This window comes from Lepidochelys kempii, chromosome 9, assembly GCF_965140265.1.
Source record: "Lepidochelys kempii isolate rLepKem1 chromosome 9, rLepKem1.hap2, whole genome shotgun sequence".
Classification (NCBI taxonomy): Eukaryota; Metazoa; Chordata; order Testudines; family Cheloniidae; genus Lepidochelys; species Lepidochelys kempii.
The window spans coordinates 27,225,590-27,250,477 of NC_133264.1; the positions used below are offsets into that span (position 1 = coordinate 27,225,590).

General features: G+C 40.4%; 1 protein-coding gene across 13 annotated transcripts in view; it reads right to left on the reverse strand.

Moving 5' to 3' along the window:
- The window catches only part of MED12L (mediator complex subunit 12L), a 321,153-nt gene that overhangs the window by 41,874 nt on the left and 254,391 nt on the right, over positions 1-24,888 (reverse strand). For 8 of the 13 annotated variants that reach the window (XM_073359681.1, XM_073359679.1, XM_073359678.1 and 5 more), the window contains 10 exons: positions 18,525-18,599; positions 18,211-18,401; positions 17,703-17,864; positions 13,088-13,199; positions 11,631-11,720; positions 9,730-9,839; positions 9,019-9,154; positions 8,468-8,635; positions 6,292-6,654; positions 3,832-3,988 (listed from right to left, as the gene is read on the reverse strand). In XM_073359681.1, the coding sequence (XP_073215782.1) occupies positions 3,832-3,988; positions 6,292-6,654; positions 8,468-8,635; positions 9,019-9,154; positions 9,730-9,839; positions 11,631-11,720; positions 13,088-13,199; positions 17,703-17,864; positions 18,211-18,401; positions 18,525-18,599 (1,564 nt within the window). Of the gene's footprint in view, positions 1-3,831; positions 3,989-4,026; positions 4,110-6,291; positions 6,655-8,467; positions 8,636-9,018; positions 9,155-9,729; positions 9,840-11,630; positions 11,721-13,087; positions 13,200-17,702; positions 17,865-18,210; positions 18,402-18,524; positions 18,600-24,888 lie in introns of those variants that run through there. The other 5 variants (XM_073359680.1, XM_073359677.1, XM_073359670.1 and 2 more) reach the window with 3 other exon arrangements.

Below are 24,888 nucleotides of genomic sequence, written 5' to 3' on the forward strand. Positions count from 1 at the left end.
CAGGAAAGATGTGGACAAATTGGAGAAAGTCCAGAGAAAAGCAACAAAAATGATTAAAGGTCTAGAAAACATGACCTCTGAGAGAAGACTGAAAAAAAATGGGGTTGTTTAGTCTGGAGAAGACAGGACTGAGAGGGGACATAACAGTTTTCAAGTACACAAAAGGTTGTTACAAGGAGGAGGGAGGTAAATTGTTCTCGTTAACTTCTGAGGATAGGGCAATGGGCTTAAATTGCAACAAGGGTGGTTTAGGATAGACATTAGGAAAAACTTCCCGACTGGGAAGTTAAGGGTAGTTAAGCACTGGAATAAATTGCCTATGGAACTGTAGAATCTCCATCATTGGAGACTTTTAAGAACAGGTTAGACAAACACCTGTCAGGGATGGTCTAGAGATAACACTTCGTCCTGCTATGAGTGAAGGAGAGTGGACTAGATGATCTCTTAAGGTCCCTTCCAGTCCTGAGAGTCTATAATTAACTTATTAGGCTGCAAGCTGGGGGATATTACATTGAGATGAGAGCCCTAATTAAGGAAAGCTCCCCTGTGGAGGAACAGGAGGGGGTTCTATAAAACCAGGGAGCTGGTAGCAGAGCAAGGGCTGCAGTCAGTCTTTCTGTGATATGGGAGAGAAAGGGATTTGGACCAAAGAGGAAGAGTTTGTCTAGCAGAACCGGAGATAGGGGTTTAGCTAGGGTGGAGAATGTGAGCCTGGGATAGGAAAGGTAGGAAGTAGTCCAGGAGAAAGGCAGGAAGGTTTGGCATAGTGCAGACGTTGGCTGCTGGAGAGAGGCCTCTGGATTGGAACCCAGAGTAGCAGGTGGGCCTGGGTTCCTCTACCAGCCAATGAATGAGTGGCACAATCTGGGCAGTGATCTTGAAGACTATTTGGGACTGTTCATCCCAGTCACTGAGGAAGTGACTTAGCCATGGCAGTGGACTTAAGGACTGCCTAGGATGCCATGGAGGATTTGATAGAACTCTGGAAGGGGAGGACCATTATGACTTGGCCGGAAGGTTAAGGCACCAACATGAGGCACTGCCGCTCCTGAGGAACCAGAGAGCGATTGCAGAGCGACAGAGCGAGATGACGAGCTGGCAAACCGTGAGACAAGGGCATTCAGGCTGAAAGAGCTAATCCCCAGAGTGGCCAGGAGGGGGACCCCATGAGTAGCAAACACTGTGAGAGCACTATTGTAATACAAATGGATAACAATACATGTATAATTGAGGACCACCTCAGGGAAACAAGGAGGATGACTAGAGACCTCTAATCCCTCTAATGCCATTCTGTCAAAGGGACAGGGAGAAAGAGAATGCTCTCTGGAGAAATGTAAAATATTGATTATTCCCTGTAACAACCTAAATAGTTTAGCCTACACTTTGTACCTATTTAGATTAGTATAGGCAAAGTTTAAGCCTTACTTATGTTACATATACTGCTTCTTTTATTTTATATTATTTTTCCTACTTCTATTATTCCTAAATCTTGTTTTACTGAAATCCAGATGATTTTAGAATGGTCAAGAATTTCATGCAGATGGTCACAAAGAGGTAAAACAACTTTCAGCTTCCAAGAGGTGGCAGTTATGAAAGAGTGTCTGAAATCTACCCAGCTTTGGAATCTTGGTCAAATGGCATGGTCTTAGGAGTCCCCTCTTGTAAGATGTGCTGCTTTCCTCTGGTTCACCAGATACACAGAAGATACCCAAGTTTAAGGGTCAAAGTGACAAGAGCCTACATACCACACCTGTACTATCAAAATTATGTCATTTATGATCACTGCGAATAGAACGGCACAGAAAAATGCCTATTTGAATTATCAGGGAGATTTAGGCACAGAGGTTTATATCCCTTCTTTTTCACTCTCTGCAAACGTCCATTTTCCGAGAGGCTCCATTCCCTACATGATTATTGTAGATGGTCAGTTTGTAACAGTGTGGAGTCTGTGTGTCTGAATTAGTTCTGTACCAAAGGTTCAGCCTCATTGTTCTCTGTGGTGTATAGCTAAGATCGTTTGTCCTTCTCCACGCTCGGCTCACTAGTTTTAGCAACATCGGGACCCCTACTGAGTACTGTTTTGGGTTTTGGCATTGTTGGGACCCCTAACAGATACTGTGTGAAACTTGTAATGGGTTGAGTTAAAACCCCACTGAAATTGGTAGGTGTAAACTCATCCTTCAATTACCATAACTATAAGCATAAGCCCCACCTAAGACAAAAGGTGTGTGAGAACCCATCCAGGAGCTTTTGGTTGAGTATTCTTTTGGCTAGATGCATTTGGGGGGTGGAGGGCTGGGAGAATGGGAGGGGAAGAGAGATCACATAGAAACTGAGGACAGACAAGGACAGACAGTCAGACAGCCTCAAGGAGCATTTGAAAGCATAGTGGCTGATTCTGGAAGAAACTTGGGAAGAGGTTTTGGGGATCAAGGGTGCAGGCTAAAAGAGTGCTCTTTGTGCTGTGAGCAAAATAATCTGTTTCCTGTTATTTGATTCCTTCTGCATTCAGAGACACAGGACTGTGTACATTCTCTGTAAATAAACAAAGTTGTACAAAAGAAATACCAGACTCAATTTCTACTTCCAATTGGAACAACCTACTAAACCCTGAATTTTTGGCTAGCAGCTCTCAAGTCACACTTGCTCCAGCATTCCAACAGCCTCCTGATTGAGGTGGGTACAGCTGGATTGTGCCAATAGGTATAGTCTAGCAGTTTGAGATCACAGGACTGCAAACCATAAACTCCTGAGTTCATGACACCAAATGTTTGAAAAATAGCTTTGAAGACTGACAGTGGTCTGTGAATGCTAACTCCTGGTACTGAAGATGATAAAGCGATGTACTGTACAACACATTTTATCCTGAAAAATAAAAATTATCCATGACAGTTCATTAACAGAAAGTGAGTAGTTTTATGACAATCTGCAAAAGAATAAGTCCATTCCACCCTGACATAATAGAGGCCAAATATCTCTTATTCTCTGTGTGCTGCCTGACATAAATTAATGTGTGTTTACTATGAAGGAAAACTGACTTCATTTGCAGCTTTCTTAACTTCATCTCCTTAATTTTTACAATCATCTGACATTTTCTAGATATTTTTTACCTAGAATAAATAAAATCTACTTATAGTTGAAACATCAGAAAAAATATTTTATGTTTACATATTTGTAACCAAACTTATACAATTTTTATGTTGTATAATTTTCCTTCATGATGTGGTAGCTATTTTTATAGCATCTAAAGATTTTCTATATTTCCCCTTAGAGTATGCAAAATATTTTCATTGGACATGAACATGAAATGAAAAACAAAATAATGTATGCAAACACACATGGCAAGCAAATGCTGAAGATGTGTGTTATCCCATGGTATTTATATGCCACTTATAATGGACATTGATCAATTTATAACAAACAACCAAAAATCGGGATTGGATTAGTATCAAAATACACATCATGAATCAAAGTAACAAGGCAAATACCATTATTTTTTTAAAAATTATATTTTCTTATACCTCCCACATTAAACTATTTATCAGCATTCTGCCAGAATTCCTCTAACACATCTCAGTGATCTATTTGTGCCCAGTGATAAAACACAAATGTAATACATTAATGGAGGTGATCCTCAAAGTTTTTTAGTTGAGAAAGTAAAGCCCTTGTATTAAGTGAACTAAAGGATTAAAACTCAAGGCTTCAGCAGACACATCATGTTTTGGGGAAAAAACTAAAGTAAAAATAAGATATTGCTGTTATTTCAAGAAGTAACATTCTTATTATACAACAAATAACATATCTCCATTTACTTCCAAAGCCTACACATACCTGCTGGAAGAGGCTGGTTCTGAACAAAGAAACTAGGCTGTTGTGGTTGTCCCATAATGTTATAACCCCACAAGGCAGACTGGGGATGATGCATCATTTGAGAGGAAATTGGTGAATAGTTGGGAGGCACTCTGTATAAGTTGTTCTGTGGATATTCCTTGAACATACCATAAAAAGGAATGTTACTGACGTTCATACCCTACTCACTCATAAATAATGCCAGTTTTCCTACTAAATTATTTAAGGATTGGAGACTGTTCCCATTGTAGTTTACTTTCCTGTAAAAAATAGATGGAGTCACAAACTATTTACAGGTAACTAAAAATGACAGCTTCTCTTAAATGTTCCATCCTGCTTCATCTTATAAAAACTATCTTCTACAGGCTAGAGCACGTCAACACAATTTATAGTGTACCCACAGATAACACGGGGAATCTAAAGTGAAACATCACAAAAGGCAAACAACCCCAAACCCTACATTAAAGTTACCACTATTGTATCTGCATATGCAACACATTCACAAGCTAGTCTTAAGCTTACATAATACCACTACATCTGGACTATAGTATTAAAACATTTATTATATAAAGAAAAGGTTTCAGAAATTGTGGGTTTGCCATTCAATCATGAAGTTCTGGCCTTAGGTGAAGAAAAGGTCATATATAATAGGACCTCAGTCATGAACACCAGAGTTACGAACTGACGAGTCAACCCCACATCTCATTTGGAACCAGAAGTACGTAATCAGGCAGTATACGGCACAGTATTGTGTTAAATGTAAACTATTAGAAAAAGGGAAAGTTTAAAAAAAGATTTGACAAGGTAAGGAAACTGTTTCTGTGCTTGTTTAATTTAAATTAAGATGGTTAAAAGCAGCACTTTTCTTCTGCATGGTAACATTTCAAAGCTGTATTAAAGTAATGTTCAGTTCTAAACTATTGGAAGAACAACATAATGTTTTGTTCAGAGTTATGAACAACCTCTATTCCTTAGGTGTATGTAACTCTGAGATTCTACTGTAGAAGGGTTAAGTTTGCCACATTAGAGGTTTTCTATACTGTGCATGTGCATTGGACCTTGGTGTTTATGTGAGTCTCAGACAGCAACACCCTCCAACCACATACACAAAATACAGCATAAAACAGAAAAATTTGGTAACAAATTGCAACAAACTCCATGGAAAGTTAAAATGGCATCCATTTATTAGATCCTAGTGACCTGTTTCAAGTTGTCCATGTCCCTTTAATATGAACTAGGCCTCAACCAAAGCCCAAGTTCCAAACACACACTGATATTGGTAAATTTAGAAATGTATCCAAACTATAACTCAGGTGCTTCTCTAATGCAAGCAAGGGAACAAATAATAACCATGTGTGGGTATGCCTGAATGATTCAGATCCAGTCTACAGTAGAACCTCAATGATACAAACATCAGAGTTACAAACTTACCAGTCAACCGGACACCATGTGGACCCAGAAGTAATCAATCAGGCAGCAGCAGAGACAAAACAAGACACCTTCCCTCAGAAAATACTGTACTACCCTCAGGGGCTCAGGGCTTCAACCACGCGGGGGAGGGGGAGAGGGGCTGCAGCTGCAGGGTCGGGGAGGTAAGGCTCCAAATGGTTTCTGACCCTTGGGAGCACCAGGGCCCAGTGCTTTAGACCCTTGGGAGTGCTGGGGCCCAGGGCTTCAGCCATGCGGCTCCATTCTTGGCTTCAGCTCGGCGGGGGACACCAGGGCGGGGGACACCAGGGCTCTAGCTACAGGGGGAGTGCCAGTTTTAGCTGAAACTGAGAGCAGAGCTGTGGGGAGCCCTGAGCCTTGGCAATCACTCCCCCCACACCTACCCTGGGTTGGAAGCCAGGAACAGAGGCTACCCCCCATGAGACTAAAACCTGGAGTGGAGCTGCAGGGCTGAAGCGCCGAGCCCCAGCGTTCCCCCCAGGTCTAAAGCCCTGAGCCCTTGTGCTCCCGCAGGCCAGAAGCCCTAAGTCCCCTGCCCAGAGCCCCACCATCCTGAGTGTCAGAAGCCCCAACCCCTCCCCACCCCGGCCCAGAGCCCTGACTTCCCCCACTCTTCAGCTGCAGCCCCAACCCACCCTATGGCTGAAGTCCATAATGTCCTATTAGGGTTACGAACATTTCAGAGTTACGAACAACCTCCATTCCCGAGGTGTCCATAACTCTGAGGTGTGACTGTAGTATGTTTCAGTAGATTTCATATTAATTTTCAAGTATTATTAATTTACAGTGCATTCCTATACATCAATCCTCTAGGCAGGCTTGTCTGGTAACATTTTGTCTTACTGCTTAATTTTTACAATTTACTCTCTTCTTAGCACTCAATCTTGCAAGTTGCTGAGCAACTTCTGTAGGTGGTGAAGACAATCGCACGTTGCAGCAAGAAGCCTTTAATTACCTGGGTACTTGTTTAACGCTGTACATTTAGTCACTTACATCTGCTCTTGAGTTTGATTTTGTCTTTCTTTTCCTGCCTTTTGTTTTCTTCTCTTCGTCCGTGGTAGGCTTTCCCTGATCTGACAGCTCTGCTGATTTTCTTTCTGGTTCCTGAGAAACGGGTGTAGTAGGCTCTTCCTCTTCCTCCTCTGGAGGAAGTGATAAGGGCTCGAGGTAGTAGCTTCGTGGCTTGGGCTTGGGATGGGTGTGGTACAGGAGAAGATGCTGCTGCTCCTCATACTTTATCACTTTCCTATCAACACGAACTGTACCAAACCAAGCCCAGGAGAGTGGAGCAGGATTTTTATGACCCTCAAATAAATCCCAAGAGGACACTTTCTGTTTTGTTGATACCTGAAGACCCTGTTTCGAAATACAAAGTACCACAGCACTCTTAAAATGATACCTTAACAACAAAGAATGTGAATTACCTGCTTTTGTGTACTATGGTTAAAACCACTGTATGGATTTTTTTTCCCTCAACACAAAAACTATCATTTACATGTTTGTATGGGAATTCAACTAGCATCCAAGGCTGACACCTGTTAGAATGAATCAAGCTACATTTTCATAGTTTTGTATGTTGATAGCTGTACCGGGTTTTTTGAAAATGTGGTTATTTTCCAATAAATTTCTTACGTTTTATCTATCATGCAACAGCTTCCTTGGACATCAGTGCAAACAATCTACCTTTTAAATAACAAAAATTATTAATCACCAGATTAAAACATAGGACCAAAACACTCAAAGTACATATATTTAAAATACAACTGAATAAGTGTCAGCACTATACTTCATTTCCTGAAAAATAAAAAAGCTGAATTGCCCTTGGAAAGAGCGGTACAGCTAAAAAAATATCCTAGCGTTTCTTTTTCATGCTAAAATTTTGGTCAAAAATTATGTAAATTTACATGAAGCTAGACAGTTTTCCGAGGACTACTCATCCAAGGAAACTGGTTTGCACTGCTCGTTTGTGAAATGTCTGGAATAAGAAATGTGTTCCCAACATACTAGTTTCACATAGTAGCATTGAGAAAACTGAAGCGGCTCACTCTAGCCCAAAAAGACTCTCCTTCAAAGGAGAAATAAATGTGCATGATTTAACTTGCTTTATAGAGCAGCTTTGAGAAGCAGGGACCACTCTCTCCCTTCAGGAAAACTAAATCAATTGGGCTCTTTAACTCCTACCAAATCCCTCCAATGATTTTTAAAGGTACCCGTCTTTAGTTATATGCCTGATGTGCCCTGTGGCTAGACCTTGGGTGGGGGCACACTTCACTTTTAGGGAAAGGCTGTTAGTGAGGATGGATGATTGTGTCCCAGTGGGGCAACAGTTTTTCTCAGAGCTACTCCAGTAGTCGCCTCCAAGGCATAGGTTATTTCCATTTGGTAACATGCATATCAGATGGCAGTCAAGACCCTAGATTGTAAAATGAAGCAATACAAATTTCAAAAATAAATAGATAGGAATTGAACCTGAATCTCAAACTCTGGGGCTTTTGTTTGTAGGAGTTCATAGTAACCTTTCATTCAATTTTAATTTGTGTGGGTTTTGTACTGCCAGTTTTATAAATTAATTAAATAAAAAATGAAGTGAAACAATCAAAACTGCTGAATTTTGCTTGGTGGCTACACAAGACTATGTAAAAACCATACAATTTTTCATTGCTTACACCTAAAACCAAATCTATCCAAGCTTCTCAAAACACTTGCAAATATCGGTGAGCTGTTACATGAGGATGGACTGAGTTTTTATTGGTAAGGAAATCTAGAAAGTGTCACCCACTGTGTGTGAATTTTCATACAGCTCAAATTAAAATGTATGTTATCTCTGTTGACATTAAAGCATACTTGTACCAGTAAAAGATCAATTATCTTGAAAAAGATTTTTCTAAAAGGTATTGTTCCATGAGGTTGAGAATTCTCGATCTACCAAGAACATCCATTTCTCCTCTCAACTTGGTAACATTATGACCATTTTTAGGAGTGATTATGCATAGAAAGATCAGCTGTTTGTTTCTGTTTTTTAAGGAAGGTACATTAAAACAGAAGTACAGTACTTCCATAAGTTTCAGATACAGTCAGACACTGTAAAAAATTACATCAAACTGTTTATTTGACTTTCATATGCATGAGAAAGTCATAACAAAACTGAGATGTTAAGGTAAACATTTACTCTTGCCTGTTTCTTATCTATGGAGTCAAATCCTGCAATTTTGTTTCCTTTGGTGTCAATCAAAGATCCCATTGGCTCACAGGTGATAATGTCACACGTCTGTTTTGGCAAAGGTAGCAACTGGCGAACTTTGTCAATACTTTCCGAACACTTGTCTCCTAGCTCTTTCTAACAAAAAAGAGAAGTTAAAATGTTACAATGCTTCACAATTCAAAGACAGCAAGTTCCCAGATGAATCACTTCCTTGTACTTTTACTAAATATAATCAAGTATTTTAGCTTGGCCTTTGTTGCACCTATAAATTGCCTTGTGCACTTGCTTTTTATTTGAAAACAGAAGATATAAACAGGATTTAAGTGAAATGGGCTGATTTAAAAGTCTCAAACATGGCTAAAAGTATGATGATACTCCTTCAGATATTGCTAGGGCACTTGTTGCTGAAGGATCTTTTCCTTTCAACCACCCTGACAATAAAACTGTGAAGATTAAAAGATGGGCCTAAAATGTGATTTAACAGGAATGCAGTTAAAAATCAGAGGTCCAAAACTTACTTTCAACTTTTTCACTAAATTCATGTATGCCCTTTTGTTCTCTTCGGACCCCCCTTGGGATGCATTTGATAGGTCAGAAGCTAAAGTTCCATTGATGAGAACGCCCAGCATATCAAGGACAGTCGTGAATAATTCACTAAGAGGTAAAGAGATAAGTCGTATGTTGCATCTTAGAGAGCAATACTGACACATCTTGTTAACTCAACATTTAAAATTCTATCATGTTTATAGTAACACGATTGTCAATACCTCTCGGAAATAGATTATGGCAAAGACTACGGACACTTATTCGGGCATATTGAACCAGATTTTTCAAGCATATTATGCATACATAAACTCCAGGGAGCTTGTACTACCCCTGAACACATGCAGGTGCATGGTCAAATATATGAACACAAATATTTGCAAATCGGAGCCACTGTAGATTGTAACATCACATAAATTGCTGGCATAAATGGTCATTAGAAAAAATAGGACCTGATTCAGGAAAGCACTTAGGCACATGCTTAAATACATCTCTATTCAGAACAGTATTTAAGGAGGTGCTTTATTTTAAATTCTTGCTTAAGTGCTGTCCCTCCCAGAAGTGCTTCCCCAAATCAGGGCTGTTACTACAATAAGCTCCGATAAACATAAATATGACTATCTGGATTTTCATTCAAAGCATTACAGACATTAATGAATTATTGAATTATAATAAGAGTAACACACTTGTTGGTTTGCATATCGACAGTTCCTGAAGTAATTATCTGAAGGAGAAGAAGTGCCCAGTCTGTAGTCCACTGTGTGCTTCTCTGCACAGTGTCAAACATTCCACCCACCTACATGCAAAACAACAGAACACAGAGAACTCAAATACATACATGTTTCTATCTTTGAATATTTATTAGTTACACTATATTTGATGGCTTTTTTCATACATGAAATAATTTATACATTAACTTGATAAATTTTTTGGCAAAAAAAGACTTGATTCTCCCTGCCTCAAGACAACAACACTTCACAAAAGTGTTGAAAAATGAAAGATCAGCAATATCAGTCTTAACAAATTTAACGCTCAATCCAGCACCCACTGAGGTCAGTGGACAGATTCTAACTGATTTCAAAGGGTGTTGAATCATATCCTTAAAGAGTATAACTTTTCTTTATCTAAAATTTGATTAAAAATAGTTAATGTTGCTGCTGTTGAAAGATCTGAAGAAAAGGATATTTCTGAGCCCACGTTTGATCGACGACACTGGCTCATAGTTAGATTGGAATGGTTGCAACTAGTCTGATGCCTTTTCCATGGGAAGCACCTGTCCCTCACACTTCAGTTGCTGAAGAGCTGGGACTCCATACCCAGTGCCTTGTCAATCAATCTCCTCGTCAAGATTAGAGTGGAGGGAAAATCACTGCTAACTTCTGGTCTGAAGCCACATGCTAGGAAGATACTTAATAATTAAATCTTTATTTGTTGCTTCTCACTGTAGACACAATTCAGTTTTCCTCAGTGAAGTCTAAAGCTTTAAAGATCACTGTTTCCACACTGGCTTTTCTGTACAAGGAATGTTCTTACTATTTGCAGAGTAACAGTCCTAAGTCCCAGTCATGCACCCACTGAAGTCCACATTACTTGTGACATTGACTTAAATAGGAGAAGGACTGGACCTGCAGGTTGTAGAGGTGCACAGCATTGCACCTTCTTTCTTGGCTAAAACCTGCCACCTGATTACACCCAGCTGTTCTGTTTCATTTTGGGGCTTCCCCATTTTGGATTTACGTGCTGCTTCCAAGCATGGGCTATTCTGCTGAGCTAAGCCTTTATTGGGAGTTACATTAAAATAAAGAAAAGGAGGACTTGTGGCACCTTAGGGACTAACAAATTTATTTGAGCATAAGCTTTCGTGAGCTACAGCTCACTTCAGCGGATGCATTCCACTGAATGCATCCGCTGAAGTGAGCTGTAGCTCACGAAAGCTTATGCTCAAATAAATTTGTTAGTTCCTAAGGTGCCACAAGTCCTCCTTTTCTTTTTGAGGATACAGACTAACACGGCTGTTACTCTGAAACCTGTCATTAAAAAAAAGAAAATGCCGTTAGGCCACCTCTCATTTAGAAACTGTCAAAGCTGACTTTGGAATTTAGCCATGTAGCTGCCACATGTGGGTGAATCTTCTAATTATGGTTGAGATTTTCTAAGCTGACAAGTGCTTGTTTCCCAAAAAAAAAAAAAAAAAAAAAGTCAGTTTTATATCAACATATAGTGACCAAATAGGTAAGGACTCTGGCTTTCAGCTTTCAAAAAAAGGTAGCACATTTGTGACATTCTCCAGTGATACTGCAGGGAAGGGAAACGAGGAAAACAGGGAAGAAATAACAAGAGAAAGAAAAAAAAAAAAGAGTTGAATCTGCTAAGGACTTTACTATTGCTATTTGATTTTATGTAGAAGGTGCTAAGATACCCTGGCGATGGGCAGCAGAACAAAACCCAATAGACAGGCAGTCAGACTTCGTTACTCTCCATCTCCCTTGCCTCTTACCATCAACTGCAAACTAATTTCTGTCAATGGCTATTTTCGAATTTAGATACTATAAATATGAAGAGGAATATATTCATACATCTTTCTTACCAAATTAAGACGTAGTTGTAAGGCTTCATGCATCATCTGCCTAGCTTTAACATCATCCTGGTATCGTTCTTCCCTCCAGTTACTTAGGATCTAAGAACAACAGCCGTTTGAATAAAAGTAGTTTTTCCCACTTAACTGTTAAATATTTCTACCCATCACTTCTTATTTACAAAGAACTATGGAAGAATTGTCTCACTTTTAATCTTCATGCCTTCATTGAATTTGGGCTTAATAATTTCCCCCCCTACACACACACACACACACACGCACGCACACATTTAATGTTTATATCTACAAAGAACAGGAATAGATGAGATACTTATTTGTTGGCTTTGACTGTGAGGCTATATCTTACTACTGTTCCTTCAAAGAGAAAATAAGCAGTTTTGTCATCCACTCTGATAAAATAATAATTTCCCTCAAACATCCTAGCACCCTGGGCTAGACACATGGAACACAGACATCAGCTGCTGCTCCTCCATTCTGTCCTATTGGACACCACAGATCAACAAAGACAGGATTGCAAGGAAGAGGGTGTAAGTCAGAGTTTAGATGGATTTAGATGAGAACCTATAAAAATAGTTTTAAAAAAAGAGGAGGGCCAGGGAGCAGTAGCAGAAATGGAGAAAAGCAGCATCAAGGAATGGATCAAATAAAGATGGGGAGCAAAGCCAGGGACTGGATCTGATGTGAGTGAGAATATGGGGGAAGGTTGTTATTATTAATTTGTATGGTGGTAGCATCTAGAGACTGAAAACAAGTTTCAGGGCTCCATTGTACCAGACACTGTCCACACACTGATAAAAAGACAGTATCAGCCTTCAGGAGCTTACAGTCTTGAGGGTTAGAATCTGGTGGGAATCTGGTGGGAGCAAAGGAACTGGTGTAGAAGTGGCAGAGAGGGTGTATGTGCATGTGTGTCAGTTACCTGAAAAAACATTGCAGGATTGCTTTGCTTTGGGGAATGGGATAATTTGGGGATAATTTTTTTAATAATTTATCTTTTTCTAATTATGCATTTACTCAAGAAAGAGACCTTTTTTCCAGAAAAATCTAAGTTTTTATGATTTTATAAACTCAGTAGACATGAAGCACTGGGAGGCATTTCCCTGTCATGAAAACAATCTACCATTGCTTCTCAGAAAAGGTCTGAAATCGGGCCCTGGATTACTTACATTTTTGTTCCATTATTTTTAGAAACACTCGAAGAAAGTTATTGGTCAGTGCAAAGGGAAAAGTTATTTTTAAATTGCTGTTAAAGGAACATTTAGTCATTCTTATGAGCGGATAAATTAAAGTTCTCTTCATCTTTGATTCTTCCTTCATTTGACAATTCATTTCTGAAAATCAGTGTGTTGAACCTTTAGAACTTTCCCAGTTTTGCATGATCCAGTACACATAAAACTGATGGCACAAATATCAAACGGAGGGTGCTCAGTATTATGTGTTTGTTTTACCTGATTAACTTGATTTTGCAGTGATGTTAGAAGCCCTTCCCGTTGCTCATCCTGTCCCTTAAGGCAAGTAAGTACCAAAGAAAGGAAAGGTTGCTGACTCAAAAGAGACATGCTTTAAAAGAGGCAAAACACATAAGATTCAATTAGTAAGGTTATTTTGATACTTCCCGTCTCCATTCCCTTCCTTCCCTATAATTTTCCCCTGAACGAAAATGCTGCTCAGATCTATCTTGGTGTCTGTTTTAGTAAGTTACAGCCTCACAAGCCAGAAATTAAACAAAGTGTAAAGCAGACAGTGTATAAAGTGGGCCAATCAAAGCATAAAGGGACAAATCCTGAAGTCTTTACTTGGAACCTACATTTGTGGTGCTGAACCCCTCAACTCCTGGTTCAGTCAATAGGAGATGAAGAGGCACAGAACCTTGCAGGAGACACTCAAGCCTTACTCTGGAAAACAGGAGTCATTTTTAATCTATGTTAACTAACCCGTGTTAAAATTCTCATGAACACACAGCAGGTATAGTTTTAACCTATGTCAGCTGGACAAGGTAAACCCCAGACTCCTCCTGAAAGTTTACCTTATTCTGCTAACATGGATTAAAATTACACCTGCCTTGTCCTCACTAGGATTTTAACAGGTATATTTTAACTAAAGCTAACTACCCAGTGTTAAAATTCTAGTGAAGACAAGGCCATTGTAGGGTTAATCCATGTTAGTGGATCCTGGGAAATTGTCCAGGGATTTTAACAAAGGTTAGTTAATTAAAAAGATAACTTTCTGAAGACACAGCTGCACTAAAACTACCACTAAAGGGGACAGGTACTGTGTCAGAGTAAGACGGTCAAGACCCAGTCCAATGGGACGATGGGATATATATTAAGATATATTCCAACAGAAACTGACATAAATTTGGAAAGGAGAAAGAAGTTAAAAAAAAAAAATTTCAGCAGAGGCCTTTGCATTCATCTAAATTCAATTCATGCAATTATTTTACCAGTGTTTTAAGCTACGTCTGCACTATGATCTAGGGATGTGATTCTCCTGCTTGGGTATACATTAGAGTTCCCAACTTTGGTTGTACGTATTCCTGGAGGTTTCCGCAAATAACATAATCTTTAATTAAAAATAAATATTAAATTTCTGGAGACTCCAGGACAATCCTGGAGGGTTGGCAACCCAAGTACACATACTCATGCTAGCTCTCATCAAGCTAGCATGAGTATAAATAGCAGTATAGCCATGGTTGCAAGGATAGAGGCTGCAGAGTACATAGTACATAGCCACCAGTTTCAGGCAGCTTTGCTATTTATACTCATGCTAGCTCAATGACACCTAGCGAGAGTATATGTATAACAAGCAGAGGAATCACACTCCTACCGCATAACGTAGACGTAGCTTTTGCTGTGTAACACTCACTGAAAGTTCTGTACACCATTATATATTACAACTCAAATGTACATATTCATTTCAACATCTATGTACAACTGTTCAACAGCTGTATTTGGCATTTAATTTTTGCTCTCATAATTCAGGGGATAAGTAGCTAGAAAAACTCCAAAGCTATAAAAAAAGCAATGCAGAAAATCTTTTCTATTGAAAGCACAAGTCAAAGTGTGATTTGGGCCAGAGTAGTGGCTCTAAGGATGGCACTGAAGCAACCCCTATTTATTCTCTCAATAACTTCCATAACACATTTGCTCCGCAGACAAGTCAAACATGGATTGTTATAATTGCTACCATTGCCATTCAATCTGATCTGAAAAATCAAACTGCATCCTCCAACTTTTACATAACCATCACCACAACCACCACCGCAAATGGTAATAAAAATTCTCCAATCAGGGACTTATCTGACAATGATGATGACGTATAAGGCAAAACAGAGTTTAATACTCTCCCATAGTGGTACAGGCTCTGCCATGCAAGCACCAGTAAAAGCCTGTCTTTTTATCAAGTAAGTGTAACGCCAACAGACTCTGGTCATCAGCAGGCAGGATCGAACTGGGGACCTCTAGAGCTTAGTGCATGAGCCTCTCTGGCATGAGCTAAAAGCCAACTGACTGTTAGCTAAGGCTGTGGAGCACACTCATTAATCTCTCTCTCTCTCCCCCTCCCCCGATGGGACAGAACACCACACCCAGAAGGTGTGCGGGTTACATAAGCAGATATGTCTCAGGCAGTATGCCTTCACTAAAGCACTGCAGGTGTAATTTCCACCTTGGGTAGACATATCTGTACTTGCTCTGATTGAGCTAATGTGCTAAAAATAGAAGTGAATCCACAATGGCATAAGTGGCAGGAGAATCTAGCCACTCAAGTACGATCCCATCTGAAAACAAAAGGTACATACTTGGGCGGCTAGCCCCTCCTGCTGCCATGGATATACTTCTATTTTTAGCACTCTAGCATGGGTATGTCCACCCAAGCTGGAAATTACACCTTCCAGCTCTGGTGCAGACATACTCAAAGGCACACAGAAAGAATAGATATGATAAGACTATGATAGCCTTCTCTTGAGTACCTCTGGTTTCGTGCACAGGGATATCTAGGCAGAAGAAACTTACAAGTCTTAATATGTTCATGAGAAGATCATCTCAAAGGAGGCATTTAAATTTTCTGTGCACTAGGAAACTTTTATGGGAAGGAAGTACTGTGACAAAGTTCCTGCTCTACCTTGGTGGGTCTTGCGCTTATTGGCGGATTTACTCGCCTTAGAGCTTCATGGCAGTCCTCAGCTTGGCCATTTTTCTGAACCCACAGTCCAGGTCGACTCCTCCTGTGTCTGACCAGGAGTTGGGAGGATTTGGGGGGAACCTGGGCCCGCCCTCTACTCCGGGTTCCAGCCCAGGGACCTGTGGAATGCAGCTGTCTCGAGTGCCTCCTGGAACAGCTATGCGACAGCTACAACTCCCTGGGCTACTTCCCCATGGCCTCCTCCCAACACCTTCTTTATCCTCACCATAGGACCTTCCTCCTGGTGTCTGATAACGCTTGTACACCTCAGTCCTCAAACAGTCCGCGTTCTCACTCTCAGCTTCTAGTGCCTCTTGCTCCCAGCTCCTCACACGCACACCACAAACTGAAGTGAGCTCCTTTTTAAAACCCAGATGCCCTGATTAGCCTGCCTTAATTGATTCTAGCAGCTTCTTGATTGGCTGCAGGTGTTCTAATCAGCCTGTCTTAATTGTCTCTGATTGTTCTGGAACCTTCCCTGTTACCTTATCCAGGGAAAAGGAACCTACTTAGCCTGGGGCTAATATATCTGCCTTCTATTACTCTCCTATAGCCATCTAGCCTGACCCTGTCACAGTACTTAGACAGAAGGGACTGGTTCCATCTTAGCCCAAGTGGAATCTTGCTACTGAAACAGCAAATGAGCAAATGTTGGGAGATTTAAACTAGGAGTTCAGGAAAAACCAAGTGGTACTGAGGAGTACTCAAGTTAGTCAAAGAAATATGCTAAGGAAGTCAATAACCCAAAGGTATCTTTGTATCCAATAAAGGGTAGGACAGAAATTACAGCTGAATTGGAGAAGGAACCAGCTTGAGATCAGAGAGGTAAGTTCCAAAAAAAAGTAAGTGTGTCAAGACAAAGGAATTAAATAATATACGGACATGGCAAATAAAATGAAACCAAACCTACATGTCTCAATACCAACCATTATGCCTGGCAATGAAGATGATCTTGAAATAATAGGCATCTCTGAAATATGTTGCAATGACAAAATAAAATATACTATAAATTATACAGGAAGGATAGGTTAGGTTGCAGAGGTGGGGGGATAGCACTGTATCAAAATTATTCCATAGAATCTAACAAGAACCATACAGTAGGGTCCATATGGATAAAAATGCTGAGCGATAAGAATACAAATGTTTTGGTACGTTCATACTACTGACCTCTTGATCAGGAAAAGTATGCTAAGTGCACAATGCTGAGGGAAATCAAAAAGGTAACAAAATATAATGATGTTGCAATAATGGGTGACTTCAACTGCCTGCATATAGAACAATTAAATATCACAAGTTTTAGAGAATTTGGCACCTTAAACAACTGCTTCTTGGACCAACTACACAAAAGGAGAGGTTGGTAAGTATTTAAAATTAAAGGATGTAATTACTAGCAGTATTCAGGGTAATTACTATAGTAACTCTAAGGTTGCAAAACTGGCAAGTTTCTGATAGCCACCTGTGCGTGTAAACTTAGGTATGACACTGCCAAGATGCAACATTTTCAAAGTAATTGAGACTGACATCTTAATGGTAATGAGAACACCCTGTGCTGGAGGGAGGCAAGAGAGGGCAATTGTGATTTGGGGGTATTAAATATTTATCCATTTCAAATCCCTTTATTACTGAAATTTGCATAATATTTAATCAACAGAGTCCAGTACACCCATCCAGAAATCTTTCCATCTCTCCCTCCACTCCCCCCCTGAAACTGACTGTTTTAGATAAAATGGAACCAGGATCTGAACCACACCTGGTTTGGGGATTTGCAACACCAAAAGGTGACCGATGAGATTTGCAACAGCAAAAAGACAGCCTCCTCGGCACACCTCTGCTTTCAACATGCCTTCTGAAATTGTATACAAATATTTTCAAAGGTTGTACCTTTTTTGCTTTTGTCTATCTCTCTCCTTCTTTGAGGACGATCCCAAATGCTGACCTTTCTCCAGCTCTTCTCCAGCTGCTTTCAGGACCCTACCTTGAACTGAGGTAGGCAGTTTTGCAATCAAGGGAGCCACCAACCATACGCCTCGACGTTCAGAAGAACTAAAAGCAGAATCACAAACTTATTTCATCCAAAATCTCAATCTACTCTTCACATCATTCTCAGTCATTGTAACCAATTGCAATGAGACAGATGATAAAGTTTTTTCTGGGATAGCTAGGCATTTGCTGAGCAGCCACAAATGATACATTCCAAAAATTCAGGGATAACACCAATGTTTACTGTTGAACAAGAGTAAAAAAACCAGTGACTTTCAGGTAACATTTCCTAAACATTCCCATTTCAAGTGCAAAAAGCCTTTATAAGTTTCGAAGTTTTCACTTCATTCTATGCATTATTAACCATTATGTCAGTTAAAATAATTTAAAAGGTGCTACACAAAAATACCTTAGGAATGTCTTTTTACCATTCTGTCTTGTATTACTTGTGTCAGCATTTCCAACAGAGTTTGGATTGAAGAGGCCTATACCAGAGTTAGAAGAGTTATTGTTTAGATCAGCGGATTGCTGAAACACCTCTATTGTCGCCTTTGCAATATTATCCAACAAGCTGTTCATTTCAGCCACAGACCCAGAACCCTACAGTGAAACATAAGTAAACTAGCATATTCATGGTATGTTTGCTCATGGGCTAGGTTCAAATTTTACATACTTTAATAAATTAAATATTTTGTAAGTACATTAAAAGAACCAAATACTTACAGGTTCCTTCATGCACTGTTTGATCATTAGCTGGAGCTCCAACCAAGATTGCCTGAGAGTCCATTGATCTAAGTTCTGAGTAAAATTATTAAAATGAAAAACATTTGTGTCAAGTTTATTGTAGAAATTTTTTTAACTCTCTTAACTGGAACAATTTAAATCATGTCACCACAGTAGATCACCACACTGTTCTTTAAAACTTTTGAAGCTTTAAGTTTTTCAAAGCAATTCAAGGACCTATCAGCCCAATTGTTATCCCTTTGCATTCTCCCTACCCTCAAAATCAGCTCATCAATATTTTTAACCAATTCAAATTTTCTGATGCGGTAATGGCTGTTCATTACAAATTGTACTGTGTTCAGACAAAACGATCAAAAACTGAATTCACTGACATGATTGGTCATCAATGCAGACCAAATCACGCTCAGCATTAGGTCACCTAAATATGATTAAACTATAACTCCAACAGGGTTTGATCATAATTATCTGATGTGAGGATGAATATGATTTGTCCTTGTCCACACTGGCCAGCATCATGTTAGCTAACTCAATTCTTCACAATGGTATTCAAACATGATACAATTTTCTAGTGAAGACATGCCCAGAGAGGAAGTAGATGGTAAAACAACCCACTAGGCTTGAAATCACTGTTGTAACAAAGTAAAAACAATTCTGTACTCTTCTAAACATTGTCCTGTAGCTAATATGTTCTTGGCTTTAGTACCTCCTACTATTTATATACAGTCATTCGGATGCAAAGGGAGTTCCCAATCATCTTATGTATTGCCCAGGAAATTAACATTACAAATGTGATGTTGTGAAAGTAATCCACTGTATCTATCCTGGAAGTGGTGATTACATGGCTAAAATCATGCTGTCAGTTATGTTTTCTAAGGGGCTCTGTAAGTGGTTATTTTCCACTGTCAAATTTTACATAAGAGTAAAAAGCAAGAACCTGAGTGGGTGGATAAACAACTTCCAAGTCAAATCAATGCCAAAAATAAAGCACCTCTCAGCTACTGTAGACTGTTAATTGAGAGCAGATTATTTTCCCATTGACACACTGGGGCTTTACACAGGTGCAGTAATTTCTATAAGTGTTTTTCATTTATTTTCCCCACATCAATAGGGGAAACACAACCTCGAGATAATTCCATCATTAGGATGAGATTTACCACCTGAAGAATGGATGGGGGTTTGGTCCCTGTCCACTGTCTACCATGCTGACTAATATTGTTTCTTGTTTCCTTGTATTCCCTCATTTGTTTGTATCTAGCCATTGTCTTTTCTTATATGTAGATTATAAGATCCTTGGGGCAGGGGTGGTCTTTTTGTTCTCATAAAATCATAGAATATCAGGATTGGAAGAGACCTCAGGAGGTCATCTAGTCCAACCCCCTGCTTAAAGCAGGACCGATCCCCAACTAAATCATCCAGGCAGGGCTTTGTCAAGCCTGACCTTAAAAACCTCTAAGGAAGGAGATCCCACCACCTCCCTAGTAACCCATTCCAGTGCTTCACCACCCTCCTAGTGAAAAAGTTTTTCCTAATATCCAACCTAACCCCCCCCCCCCCCACTGCAACTTGAGACCATTACTCCTTGTTCTGTCATCTGCTACCACTGAGAACAGCCTAGATCCATCCTCTTTGGAACCCCCTTTCAGATAGTTGAAAGCAGCTATCAAATCCCCCCTTACTCTTCTCTTCTGCAGACTAAATAGTTCCAGTTCCCTCAGCCTCTCCTCATAAATCATATGCTCCAGCTCCCCGCTTCTGTGTTCGTACAGCTCCTAGCACAATGGGATCCTGGTGGATGACTAAGGCTCCTAGGCACTATGATAACACAAATAATAAACAACAAAGACATTGGGGGATTGGTTGGAGTTCAGGGCTGTGTCCCCAAAACCCTGTGCCTCTGCACTGGCTCAGATATTCAACAGAGCTGTACTGCCAACAATGGCTCCACCCACGGCTGCTCTGGAACCCACCTCAAAGACAGCACAGGGATTTTTCTTTTTACCTATCAGTTAATACAGCCCCAGAATTTATTCACTTTTCACTGGATTCCCTGGTGATTGCTAGGATGGGATAGGAGTGATTAGAGTAGTGCCCCTGTCTTTTCCACAAGTAGGTCTCTGACTCCTCTGGAGAACCCTCTTTGGTAGTGGGCGTGGGAGGTGCTGGGGAGACATCAGACCACTTTCTCTTTTCCATGAAGGGTAGGGACACTTATCACATAGATCAGCTTGGGGTGACCTGGCACCCATTTTGGTGTTTGGGCATATATGGAAAGCAAGGGAAGTTACACCTGCTGAGCGTTTACTGTAAATAATAATTTCCACATGCAGATCTGAACATTTAGGGTTTGCAGGCATGATGTGACTGCACCCTAATAGGCTATACTCTGAACTGTCATGTTTCCAGACCAGGCTTCATAGAGGGTGAATCATTCCTTTGGAGGAAACAGACAGCCACCAGATATCTACAGTGTAATATGCTTCTTGGAGCAACTGGTCCTGGAACCCACCAGAGGAGAGGCAATTCTTGATTTAGTCCTAAGTGGAGCACAGGATCTGGACCAAGAGGTGAATATAGCTGGACCGCTTGTAATAGTGACCATAATATAATTAAATTTAATATCCCTGTGGCAGGAAAAACACCACAGCGGACCAACACTGTAGCATTTAATTTCAGAAAGGGGAACTAGACAAAAGTGAGGAGGTTAGTTAAACAGAAATTAAAGGGTACAGGGCCAAAAGTGAAATCTCTCCAAGCTGCGTGGAAACTTTTTAAAGACACCATAATAGAGGCTCAACTTAAATGTATACCCCAAATTAAAAAACATAGTAAGAGAACCAAAAAAGAGCCACCGTGTCTAAACAAAGTAAAAGAAGCAGTGAGAGTCAAAAAGGCATCCTTTAAAAAGTGGAAGTTAAATCCTAGTGAGGAAAATAGAAAGGACACTGGCAAATGAAGTGTAAAAATACAATTAGGAAGGCCAAAAAAGAATTTGAGGAACAGTTAGCCAAAGACTCAAAAAGTAATAGCAATTTTTTTTTAAAGTACATCAGAAGTAAGAAGCTTGCTAAACCACCAGTGGGGCCACTGGACAATCGAGGTGCTAAAGGAGCACTCACGGATGATAAGGCTATTGCGGAGAAACTAAATGAATTCTTTGCATCGGTCTTCAAGGCTGAGGATGTGAGGGAGATTCCCATTCCTGAGCCATTCTCTTTAGGTGACAGATCTGAGGAACTGTCCCAGATTGAGGTATCATTAGAGGAGGTTTTGGAACAAATTGATAAATTAAACAGCAATAAGTCACCAGGACCAGATGGTATTCACCCAAGAGTTCTGAAGGAACTCAAATGTGAAATTGCAGAACTACTAACTGTAGTCTGTAACCTATCATTTAAATCAGCTTCTATATCAAATGACTGGAGGATAACTAATGTGATGCCAATTTTTAAAAAGAGCTCCAGAGGTGATCCCGGAAATTATAGGCTTGTAAGCCTGACTTCAGTACTGGGCAAACTGGTTGAAACTATAATAAAGAACAATATTGTCAGACATACAGATGAACATAATTTGTTGAAGAGTCAAGGGAAATTATTCCTCACCAATCTACTAGAATTCTTTGAGGGGGGTCAACAAGCATGTGGACCAAGGGGACCAAGTGAATATAGTGTACTCAGAAAGCCTTTGACAAGGTCCCTCATCAAAGGCTCTTACGCAAAGAAAGCTGTCACGGGATAAGAGGGAAGGTGCTCTCATGGTTTGGTAACTGATTAAAAGATAGGAAATAAAAGGTAGGTATAAATGGTCAGTTTTCAGAATGGAGAGAGGTAAATACTGGTGTCCCCCGGGGGTCTGTTTTGGGACCAGTCCTATTCAATATATTCATAAATAATCTGGAAAAAGGGGTAAAGAGTGAGGTGGAAAATTTTGAAGATGATACAAAATTACTAAAGATAGTTAAGACCCCGGCAGACTGTGAAGAGCTACAAAAGGATCTCTTAAAAGTGGGTGACTGGGCAACAAAATGGCAGATGAAATTTAATGTTGATAAATGCAAAGTAATGCACTTTGGAAAGCATAATCCCAACTATACAAATAAAATGATGTGGGTCTAAATTAGCTGTTACCACTCAAGAAAGAGATCTTGGAGTCATTGTGGATAGTTCTCTGAAAACATCTACTCAATGTGCAGCGGCAGTCAAAAAAGCGAACAGAATGTTGGGAATCATTAGGAAAGAGATAGATAATAGGACAGAAAATATCATGTTGCCTCTATATAAATCCATAGTACTCCCACATCTTGAATACTGTCTGTAGATGTGGTCGCCCCATATCAAAAAAGATATATTGGAATTGGAAAAGGTTCAGAAAAGGGCAACAAAAAAGATTAGGGGTATGGAATGGCTTCCGTATGAAGAGAGATTAATAAAACTGGGACTTTTCAGCTTGGAAAAGAGATGACTAAGGGGAGATATGATTGAGGTCTATAAAATCATGACTGGGATAGAGAAAGTAGATAAGGAAGTGTTGTTTACTACTTCTCATAATATAAGAACTAGGGGTCACCAAATGAAATTAATAGGCAGCAGGTTTAAAACAAATAAAAGGAAGTATTTTTTCACACAAGTCAACCTGTGGAACTCCTTGCTAGAGGATGTTGTGAAGACCAAGACCATAACAGCTTTCAAAAAAAAGAACTAGATAAATTCATGGAGGATAGGTCCATCAATGGATATTAGCCAGGATGGGCAGGAATGGTGTTCCTAGCCTCTGTTTGCCAGAAGCTGGGAATGAGTGACGGGAGATGGATCACTTGATGATTAACTGTTATGTTCATTCCCTCTGAGGAACCTAGCATTGGCCACTGTCGGAAGACAGGATACTGGGCTAGATGGATCTTTGATCTGACCCAGTAGGGTCATTCTTATTTTTTATGTAATACTTTATCATCTAAATCAGCATTTGTAAAAGTTCAGGTCCTGACCCAGTAATGGGTTGCGGCACGTAAGGCATTGGGTCACTCCGGTCAGCACCACCGACCGGGCCATTGAAAGTCCTGTCAGCAGTGCTGCCCAGCTAAGGCAGGCTAGTGCCTACCTGTTCCGACATCACGCTGCACCCCGGACGTGGCCAGCAGCAGGTCTGGCTTCAAGGCAGGGGGGCCACTGGGCTCCATGCACTGCCCCCACCCTGAGCACTGGCTCCTCCCATTGGCCAGGAACCCTAACTGCTTGCATGCCTCCACCTAGGAGCCAGACCTGCTGCTGGCTGCTTCAGGCGCAGCACGGTCCACAGTGCCAGAACAGGCAGGAAGCCTGCCTCTGCACCCTAGCTGCGCTGCTGACCGGGAGCTGCCAGAGGTACATCCGCACCCCAATCCTGCACCCTAAACCCCTGCTCCAGCCCTGAGCCCCCACAATCCAGAACCCCTTCCTGCACCCCAAACCCCACATCCCTGGCCCCACACCCAGCCCAGAGCCCTGGGGGTTGGACTAGCTGACCTTCTGGGGTCCCTTCCAACCCTGATATTCTATGATATTCTATGACCCCCTCCTGCACCCCAACCCCCTGCCCCAGCCCAGAGCCCCCCGCCCCACCCAGAGCCCCTCCCACAGCCCAAGCCCCTTATCCCCAGCTCCGTTGGATCGTGGGCATCAACAGTTTTCTTCAACTGGGTCCCCAGAAAAAAAGTTTGAAAACCACTGATCTAAATCATCCAAATTTCTGAATGCCATTAGTGACAGCAGGAGCAGAAAAGAGGAAGGAGACTGAACTGATTGAAAGAGATTCAGAGTTAGTTTTGTGATAGTGAGTCTTCAGAACAGATTTTCTCTCTCTTTTCTGACCTCTCCAAGATATCTAAATATCTTAAAAGGCTGCTTACTATTTCTGTAAACTCTTTTCATCTCAAGTCTCTTACTTATTTGAAAACATTTGTCAAAGTTGCGTGCTGCTGTAGATTTCACAGATCCACTGCACTTTAATAAATTTTTAATACCTGTTAAAATTATTAGTTCCCATTCTTAAAATCTACACTTCAAAAGTCGCTGAGTGTAACAAACTTACAAAAGCAAAGAAATTCAAAGCCACAGCTTTGCATTATAAGTATCTCATTGGATAGTGATGTTACATACTACATGGTTTTGAGCTACAAATTTTGATCCAGTTGGATGGGTTAAAGACAGATTAAGAATTTTTACTCTAAAATGCCTCATGTTTTTCTAGGGCCAGTAAGAAGCTTTATGTTAAACTTTCTATCTTGCTGCTTTGAAGTAGGATACAATATGTTAAAATAAAAACTAGGGATAAAAGGGATAAAGGATAAAAACTATGGTAATCAGAGGAT